Source organism: Helianthus annuus, chromosome 13 (genome assembly GCF_002127325.2).
Source record: "Helianthus annuus cultivar XRQ/B chromosome 13, HanXRQr2.0-SUNRISE, whole genome shotgun sequence".
Lineage (NCBI taxonomy): Eukaryota > Viridiplantae > Streptophyta > Magnoliopsida > Asterales > Asteraceae > Helianthus > Helianthus annuus.
Window position 1 is genome coordinate 27764365 of NC_035445.2, and position 10779 is coordinate 27775143.

The window sequence follows — 10779 nt, forward strand, 5'->3', positions numbered from 1 at the left end:
ACAGGTTGCTATCAATGTTTCCTGGTGAAGAAAGAGAGTATCTTAGCTCTGACAGTCTTTGTCCGACCGAAGATGTAAATGCTACACAACAAAGAATATACTCTCCGGATGTGCTTAATGGACTTAAAATTTCTGGCTTACCAAATCATAGGTTGGTGCTAAAAGTTGGTGTTCCAGTAATGTTATTACGAAATATTGACCAACGGAATGGTTTGTGCAACGGTACAAGGCTACAAGTAAAAAAGTTGTACAACCGTGTAATAGAAGCCGAGATAATATCTGGTGCAAATATTGGTACTTCTACATATATACCTCGAATTAATTTGATCCCTTCTGATAAAAAGATTCCTTTTGCTTTTCAAAGGAGGCAATTTCCACTTTCCGTATGTTTTGCGATGACAATAAACAAAAGTCAAGGCCAGTCGCTTTCGAGAGTTGGTTTGTACCTGAAACAACCCGTCTTCTCTCATGGTCAATTGTATGTTGCTTTATCAAGGGTGAAAACAAGAGATGGGGTCAAACTACTCATACTTGACAACAATGGAAAACCGACAGATAAAACAAGTAATGTTGTTTATAAAGAGATTTTCAACGAATTATAATTGATAAATGTATTGCGTTGCTTCTAATTAATGACTAACATTTGATGATTTCTGATTGTTGCATATTCATATATTTATATTTAAACACTCTTCCTATTAAATTTTATATCAATCAATTCATTTATTCGTAATCCATACACAACATATGATATAAAACAACTAATATCGTGTATAGACAGATTTTCAAAGATTTGTGATTGTTGGTTATTCATGTATTTAAATATGTGGTTCAAATATTATATATTTGTTCGTGTTTTAACGTGTATCAAATTATAATATTTATGTTAACAGTGATATTAAAGATATTTCCTTTTTGCATCCCGTGAAATTCATGGGTAATTAAACTAGTATATTATTATATTAATACAATTCAAAAGCTCAATTGACGTGGGGTCTGTCTTCTTCGATCAAAACAGCATCCGCAAAACCCTAAATTCAAACACCAGTTTTCAGCTTTGTCTTCTTCTTCGTCTAACAGTCACTGAAACCAAACCCAATTACAAATTAAACAGCCATCTGTCTTATTCTTTGTTACTCACTGGCAGAATGATGATGACGATCTTGATGTATAGACACCAGAGATGATAGACGCCGGAGTATTGACGGAGAATGGAGGTGACGACGGTGAAGATGTGATCGGAGAACTTAAACTGTGAGTTGCAGGTTTAATGGTTGTGGTCGCCGGAAGTGATAAAGGATGATGATGAAGGTTGCGACACAATGAGAAAGACGATGATGGTGATTTTGCAGGTATTAATGGAGATGGAGACGGAGGAGATGAAGTTGATGATGAATAATGATGGTCGGACAGTTTGGAGGCGATGACAGAAGATTGTACGGCAGCCCGGAGATGTATGATGATTAAGATTGTGACTCGGAATGACTCGAGACCTTTTCTGATGATGATGAGTCGAGACCTCAGAGACAGTACTCGAAACCTCTGTCTCGGAACGAATGCGGTGACTCGGAACCGTGATGACTCGAGACAGTGGACTCGAGATCAGATGAGCTGATGACTCGAGAACAGATGACTCGAGACCTTGAGATATGAAGGTTGTTGGTTGCAGGTGGTGAAGAATGACTCGGAACCAGGAAGAGAAGATGTCGAGACCGTGACGGACTCGAAACCACTTGTTGCGACATAAAGGAAATGTGAAAAACGGGACTCGAGATTAGTTGTTGGGTGACTCGAAACCGTGAAGATCTATGACTCGGAATTTTGTGCTACAACCTGTTTCAGCTTTCCAAAACAACACACGTGCAGTTGTTTCAATTTTCCCAAAATTAAGGAAAGGGAAAATTACGGCAGTAGCCGCTTGACCAAGCTTTTTACGAAAATAGCCATTTGACCAGGCTTTATGCACCTTTCCATCCAAGTGAACCCTCATTTTATGCACCTTCAATCCAGCCACAACCAAGCGGACACGTGTCCCTCTTACCTGAACCGGCTTTATGCCGCTACACATGTCAGCCGAGCCGCTTCATGCCCAAGCCGAGCCGCTTCGCCCAATATCTGATTTATGCCGCTTTGTGGTACTGCCAAGCCGAGCCGCTTCATGGCCAAGCCGAGCCGCTTTGCCCCATTCCAAGCCGCTACACCCTGGATCTAAGCCGCTAGTATGTGTATAAATTTTTTTGATATTTTTCTTAGACGGCCTTCCTAAAAAAATATGGAGAAAAGAGTATTTTGATATTTTTTTGATGTATTTTGATTTTTTTTGATGTATTTTCATATTTTTTAAAAAATACTACTGAAGCGGCTCGGCTTGTACTTGTAGCGGCTCGGCTTGTACTTGTAGCGGCTCGGCTTGTACTTGTGGGGCAGGGGGCGAAGCGGCTCGGGTTGTACTTGTAGCGGCTCGGCTGACATGTGTGGCAGCATAAAGCCGGTTCAGGTAAGAGGGACACGTGTCCGCTTGGTTGTGGCTGGATTGAAGGTGCATAAAAAAGAGGGTTCACTTGGATGGGAAGGTGCATAAAGCCTGGTCAAATGGCTATTTTGGTAAACACCTTGGTCAAGCGGCTACTGCCGTAATTTTCCCTTTTTTCAATCCTTTTAAAAGTTATAAAGATACGGGGGACAGTTACAATAATTTAAAACTTGATTTTATCTTTCCAAAAACACTATCAAAAGGAATCGAACAAGCAAATTATAATGATTTTTCACAGAAAAACCTATGAAATAGATGAATATCGCGACGAACTTGATGAATTTCCAGAAAAACAAAAAGAACCAAACACCCGAAGTGAATCAAATCAAACCAAAACAGTCAAAACAACGCCCTTTTTTTAAATCTTGAATCTGTATATCAATCTCGAACCAACAACTAAGAGCAAAGGCTCTGATACCAATTGTAGGTCCCTATCCCGTGGATCGTAACGAGATTGATAATCAATCAAGGGTGCGGAATCCCCTTGATCAATCGAACAAACAGAAACAAGAATAATTATGAAGAACACGAAACAATCACTTTCAATCCGGTCTTCTATTGATTATCCAACACAAGGTTTACAATCAACTCAAGACCTTCACCAGAAATCTCTCAGCCACTCTCTGTAGATTTCGAACTCCTCTCCCTGTTTTCTCTAACTGGCTAACCTCAACCCTAATGCATCATGTTGTTTATATACTACAACCATGTTTGCATACTGGGTTTTGGTCTGGGCTTGGCCATTCTCCTAGCCCATTACAATAATTAACTCCCTAACCAATATGCTAAGCCCATTACAAAATATCCAAAGACTAATTAATCAAACTATTAAGCTGTTGTCACAAAACTTGCACTAACAGTCATCTTTGATTTAAAATCACGAACATATTTTTCATTTTTCTGTTTTTCTGTTGGAATAAAACCCAATCCTTTCTTTTTGAAATTACCGTTATGGTTTGGTTTCTTTTGAAAACCAGAACCAGAACTGTAACTATTTTTCTTGTTTAATCTTTGTTGAACTCTTGAGGTGTATTTTTTAGGTTTTTCATTAAGATTTAAATATTTTATTTCAGAAATATTAATTTCTGTTAGTTTGAAAACCTTTTTGATCAGTTCAGTTTTGACACCTCTTATTGGAAATTCCTCATCAGAATATAATTTGCCAAAATCATTCAAAGTATAAGCAACTTTAAACGGTTCATCATCCAAATTAGAATTTGATAACAGGAATTCTTTGTCATAAACTCTTTTTCCCTGTTTTTCATTTTGACCCCGAAGTGCTGGACTCAGACTTTGACTTTGACTCTGACATAGACTCTGACTTTGACTCCTCTGTTTCATCATTATCTAACACATGATCCACCACTTTCTTCATCAATTGAGACTGTTGATCAGTGTCAGACGATATAAACATGACATCAATACTTTCTAGTAAATTCACTGAGGACTCTGACTCCCACTGTAAGTTTGTAGCCTTTTGGACTCTTTCAGAATTTGGATTTCTGGGCAAATATCCATTTTCCAGCGGGGGTGGACACTTGTTATAGCTGACACCTTGTTTCTTACCAGAATTCTTCTTGTCAGTCTTTTTCTTTGTGTCATTCTTCTTTTTGTTCTGCTTCTCTGGAGTCTTTTCTTCAATTTGTTCTTCTGTTACTTCCTCTTTGACGGGTGGTCCATAGGACAACCCTTAATGATGTAAAAGACAAATTTATCCTTCACTTTATCACATAATTATCTTGAATTAGATAACTACAGTTGCATATGTTTCAGGTACATTTTGGAGCTAAAAGATGGAAAAAACGCAGCTTTGGACGGTTTGGAGATGAACGGGTCGTGCATGGAAGGAACAAAGAAACAAAACCCAAAACTCAGGGCTCCACCATAAATTACGGTGGCCATCGTAATTTACGGTGGCCCTGAAAATCACATGTACCTGCCGTAACTCAGCAAAGAACCACCGTAACATTCTGAAGTCCACCGTAATTTACGGTGGAGACCGTAAATTAAGGTGGAGGCTGTGAATTTATGGGGTCTTTTCATTGGTAATCATTACTAGACGTTTTCTTATCATCTTGGGGGCGAAATTTGCTGGTTCTACCTGGTTCTAAACATTCATAAACATTTAGTTCTTGTTTTTGATTCCTATGAACTTGAATTTGGATGTTATGATGATCAACCAAACAATGTCCGGTTAATTTTATGGTGATCATCCTAGGTTGAAGGTTTGTTAAGACATTTGTGTTTTGATTCTTATTTCTAGAATAATAGACTTGTTATGATGGTTTGTTTATTATGGTGTGTTGTTTGCTTATTCGTAAATTGTTAATTTGTATGTTAATTTAGTCTAAACCATAAGTTCTTGGTGCCGTTGGCAATCGAGATATCATGGGAGGGATTAGGATTGGGTATTGATTGATTGGTCATCGGGTAACAACCTCGCATTCTATGAATCCGAGTACTTAGTTCCCTTTCATCACAACAAGTAATAATACATGAACCATGTCTATGTGGTTCTTTCTAGTCGAATATTAACATGAATGTCAAAGCAAACCGGAAACATAGGATGGTCATTTGTCTCTAAAATTGTTTACAAAACCAATTCCCAATTTGCAATTGAATTAGTATTCTTAGTTTTAAAAATCAAATAACCAATCCAACTCTTTGAATTTACTTTTTGTTGCAAATAGTTTAATCTTAGTCAATTTAGGTACATTTCTAAATAACACATATTCCACAAACTCCCTGTGTTCGATACCCACTTACCGCTATCTAATAGTTGTATTTGGATTAAATTTGATTGTGACCACGACATTACGTCAAATTTTGGCGCCATTGCCGGGGAGTAGTGCGCAACGTGTGTTATTTTTGATCTTTTTAAGTTTGTTATTTTTCTGGTTTACGCTGGGTGTGTTAGTGTGCAGGTATTTACAGGTGCATGCGTACTAGAAGCTCTCACAAGCTTTCACCATTGGCATTTGATCCGGAAATCGAACGAACTTTGTGAGTAAACAGAATTTTGTTAAGGGAAAACACAATTAGCGGTTCACCAACAACACCAATTACACCGATTACACCACTGAGATACATGGATCGGGATCCACCACCACCACCACCCACTACGGGTGAACATGTACCACCATTTATACCAACAACTACTCAACCTTCACCAAATACCACCATTCCAACCACTACCACCGACCCTACCTTACTTCAAAATGTTACACCGACTAATACCACACAACCCATTACCACTCAAGAAGAACCAACCATTACTTTTAACCCTGCTACTACTATTCCACCATTGTCCCATTTCTTCCCGGGTGCTGGTCAATCATATTCAAACTATACCATAGCACCAAATTCAACCGTTGTCCATCCCACTTGCCCACTTCTACTTTTAGACCTCCAAACCAGTTAGGTTTTCAATACTCGACTCTTCCATTTGGGCAATCTTCGGGAATTCAAGGAGATGGTTATGATGAGGGATATGAGGATTTTGAGGGCTATGATGAAGATGGTTATGCTTATGGAGGTGATGGGGATCAAGGAGATTTTGGTTATGTGCAAGGTCAATCTCAAGTAATGCCAAGTGTTGGTGGAATGCCACAACAACAACAACTTATACCACAACACATTAGGCCAAGGCCATAAGGGCCACAAATGCAACGTCCCATACCATTGCAACAAGTTCGTCCATCGAATGTTCAACAACAGTTCCAAAGACCAATTCAAAACCCACCGATGCCACAACAATAATTTCGACAACCACTTGCACCACAAGGGCATATGCCAAGACCAATGGGTCCTATGCGTCCAAGGGGTTGGTTTGGTGTACCAAGAAGGCATCTTAGAGAACATGTGAGGGGTATTGAAGCGCGTTTTAGGCCGGTGATTACTCATAATCTTTCACCGGTGGTTATTCCTCACAACAACCAAGGAAGAACTTTTGAAGTAAGAACAAATTCTTTGCAAAGTTTGCCAAAATATAAGGGTCTAGCAACGGAGGAACCCTATTTCCATTTGGAGGCCTATGACTCAATTTGCAATACTCTTGGGAGTCAAGGTTTTTCGGCCGATGATGTCAAGTTGGTTTTATTTCAATTTTCTTTGGAGGATAAGGCAAAGAAGTGGTTCTACACTTTGCCTTCAGCATCTATTTACACTTGGGCGGAAATGCAGCAAATTTTCCTAGACGAGTTTTATACCGCCCAAGAGACCAATGATGCTAGAAAGGGGTTGAGGAGTTTCCAACAACAACAAGGCGAAATGTTTCATGAAGCCTTTGAGCGTTTCAACATGATGATCAAGAATTGCCCGCACCTTAGGATTGAACTTTGGGAATTGATGAATGCCTTCCACGAAGGGCTAAGTACTGAAGATGCTCGTGATCTAATGTCAATCACAAATGGTACTTTTGGCACGAATTACGAGAATGACGATTGGGAGTTATTGGAACAAATGGCAATTACATCAAAGAGGAAAGCTCAAGCATCAAGGAGAGCACGACAGGCCGTTACCCGAACTCAAGTGCATGCGGTAGACGATGGTAATGTTCAAACTTCTAACCAAATTTATAATGTTTGTGCTATTGTAATGAAATAGGTCATGCGGCTGAAAATTGCCAAGGAGTGGTAGAAGGGCAATATGAAGAGGTTCATGCAATACAAGGTCAAGGAGGGGGTGGTAGAAATTATAACATGAATTCGAATACTTACCACCCCGGGTTAAGGAACCACCCAAATTTGCGATGCGGGAACCCTTCAAATCAAGCTAACCCGAACTTTCAAGGTAGTCAAGGTAATTTTGGTTCGCACCAACCTTTTAACAATCAAAGTGGATATAGAGGTGGGAACAACCAAGGCTATCAAAGACAATATCAAACGGGTCAAGAACAAGGGGGTCTTCGAGTGGAAATGAGATGATGGATATGTTGAAAAGTATGCAAGCAGAAATGCAAAAGAGAAATCAACTTGATGAAGTGCGAATGCAAAAAGATGAAGTTCGTGACAAGACTATCCAATCACTAACAACCCAAATGGGTCAATTGGCAACTGATGTGGCGGAGTTGAAGAAAAACAAGGGTCAACTTCCAAGTGACACCAAGGTAAATCCTTCGCACGGTTCGTCAAGAGGTAACAATGTGAATATTAATCATGTTAGTGTTTTGAGAAGTGGCAAAGAATTTAAAGCAAAGTTGTCACCGGGTTTGGTTGAGGGGGTAGTTGAGGATGTTACGGGTAATGAGAGTGATGATGAGGTTTCACCGGGTACACCTAAAGAATCAAATGTTAACAAACCGGGGTTGGGTGAAAACGAGAAAAGTGAAAAAGTTGAGGGTGAGCTAAGTCAAGTCCCGTTTCCATCGGCTTTACTTGACCCAGGTAGGAAAAAATTTATTGCATCAAGAGGTCCCCAAAAAGAAGAATTATGGGACATGTTTAAACAAGTAAAAATTAATCTTCCACTACATGATGCAATAAAACAAGTACCCGCTTATGCTAAATTTCTTAAAGAGTTATGTACACAAAAAAGGGACAACAAAAGAAAAAAAATGCCTAAGCGGGTAGACTTGACCGGGCAAGTAAGTGCGGTTTTGAACGGGGAGCTTCCCCCTAAGCTCAAAGATCCAGGTACGCCATTGATAAATATACAATTTGGTAATTTTCAAATGGCAAAGGCGTTACTTGATCTTGGAGCCGGGGTGAGCATTTTACCGGGGGGCTTATATGACCAATACGACTTTGGTCCGTTAGCAAGAGTGGAGACAACGGTTGTTTTGGCCGATTTGTCTCATAAGTTACCCTGGGGGATGGTTCAAAACGTGATTGTGAAGATTGATGAGTTTTATTACCCGGTTGACTTTTTAGTCTTGGACTACTCATCTGCGGACCCAAAACAACAACAAAATGTTATTTTGGGTCGGCCATTTTTGAGCACCGCGCATGCTGTGATCGATTGTAGATTTGGCATAGTCGATATGACCTTTGGGAATCGAAAAATGCGCTTGAATGTTTTTACTAACAATTCTAATGATGTTGGTGTTGATGAGTGTTTCATGGCAGATTTAGTCGATGGATGCAATCTGCACGAGTACGAGGAGGATGGCATAGATATTTGTTTGTGTGATTTTTCTGAACAGGTACATGCATGTGCATTAGAGGTTGAAGAAGAAAAGCAAGATGCTATGGCTTTGAAGGAAGGTCGACCGCCATGGACTCACCAATTTGAAAGCTTGCCGGTGGAAATAAACTCGGGTACTAGACCATCATTGGAAGAACCACCAAGGTTGGAGCTCAAGGTCTTGCCAAGCCACTTGAAGTATGCATTTTTAGGGGATAATGACACATTACCGGTCATTATTGCCTCTAATTTAGAGATGGCGCAAGAAAGAGCTTTGTTGAAGTTTTGAAGGAGAACAAAGGAGCTATCGGATGGACGATTGCCGATCTCAAAGGAATTAGTCCATCCATCGTTATGCACAAAATTATCACTACCGAAGATGCAAAACCGACACGAGAAGCTCAAAGGCGATTGAATCCGAACCTACGGTAGGTAGTAAAAAAGGAGGTAATAAAATGGTTGGATGCGGGAATCATCTATCTGATTTCGGATAACGCTTGGGTGAGTCCCACCCAAGTTGTGCCTAAGAAGGCCGGTATTCAAGTAGTCAAAGATGAAAATGGTGAACAAGTGGCCACCCGACCGGTTACCAGGTGGCGGGTGTGTATTGACTACCGTAAATTGAATGCCGCCACTTCTAAAGACCATTTCCCGTTACCTTTCATTGACCAAATTATTGAAAAATTATCGGGTAAAAAATATTACTGTTTTTTGGATGGGTATTCGGGTTACAATCAAATAGAAATACACCCGGATGACCAACACAAGACCACCTTCACTTGTCCATATGGCACTTTTGCCTTTCGGCGAATGCCATTTGGCTTGTGCAATGCTCTGGCAACTTTCCAACGATGTATGATGAGTATCTTCTCGGACATGGTTGGAGAGTCGCTTGAAGTGTTTATGGATGACTTCTCCATTTTTGGCACTAGTTTTGAAGCTTGTATCAACGAATTACAAAAAGTTTTAAAAAGATGTGTTGAGAAAAATTTAGTGCTTAGTTGGGAGAAAAGTCATTTCATGGTGCAAGAGGGCATTGTGTTGGGTCATGTGATCTCGGAGAGGGGCATGGAGGTGGAAAAGGCAAAAATACGGGTAATATCATCTTTGCCACATCCGAAAAATGTTAAGGGTGTAATATCATTTTTGGGGCACGCGGGGTTCTATAGACGTTTCATAAAAGGTTTTAGTGTTACCACCGAACCTTTATGCAACTTGTTATTAAAAGATGTCCTATTTGATTTTACTAATGAGTGTATGCAAGCTTTTACTGTTTTGAAGGAACACTTGGTCAAAGCTCCCATTTTGCAACCGCTGGATTGGTCAAAGCCATTCGAGATCATGTGTGACGCAAGCGACACTACTATTGGTGTAGTTTTGGGTCAACGGGTTGACAAGTGTCACACCCTGGCTTTGCGGAAGCGTGGGTTTATTTGGTGTAACTTCTTAATACCATAGCTAAATCACAACAAAGCTATTTGAAAGTAAAACCATGATGATCATCCATTGATTCAAGTTTTAAAAATAAAATACGACAACATTGTTTTTAAAGTTGACACATGCAGCGGAATTACAACACAACATAATAAAAAACATTGTTCATACGACACAACCATAAAACATGAAATAAACACAGTTTAAGACTTGTGACTCATCCAGGCAAAAGTCACAACCCCTAAACTTGGATGACATCATCTCTCCTACGCAGCTGGACGACATAGCATACCTTGCCAGATCCCTAATTCCCTGAAATACATGTAATTTGAAAAATCAACAAAAAGTTGAGCGAGTTCATGTGTAAGTCCCCTAACGCGTGCGGATCGTACCAGAATCGTCGATCTAACCTAGAGTGCGGAATCCTCTAGATCAAATTTCACAGAAAAGTGTAGAAAACAGAAATTCCTTCAAACACGATCTTTATTGATTATCTTCGTAACGATTACAATCAATCAAGATCCTAATTCGTCCAAGCCGTTCTCTTTCACGAATTCTCTCCAAGTGATTAAGGTGATTAGATGATTAACCTAAACCCTAATGCTAAGCTTTGTTTATATAGGACAAAGCTTTGCATATGGGCTAGGTCTTGGGCAAGGCCCAATTCGTAAACCCTCCCCCATATGTGG

General features: G+C 39.8%; 1 protein-coding gene and 1 non-coding gene across 2 annotated transcripts; one reads left to right on the top strand and one right to left on the bottom strand.

Annotated features, from left to right (window-relative positions):
* Positions 1-14: 14 nt before the first annotated feature.
* Positions 15-602, top strand: LOC110900495 (ATP-dependent DNA helicase pif1-like). The gene has a single exon (XM_022147382.1). The coding sequence runs from the start codon at positions 15-17 to the stop codon at positions 600-602; it is 588 nt and encodes a 195-aa protein (XP_022003074.1).
* A 6156-nt stretch (positions 603-6758) lies between these two features.
* On the bottom strand, positions 6759-6864 carry LOC118486147. The gene has a single exon (XR_004878003.1). It is a non-coding gene; the product is annotated as a small nucleolar RNA R71 (small nucleolar RNA).
* Between the last annotated feature and the right edge of the window lie 3915 nt (positions 6865-10779).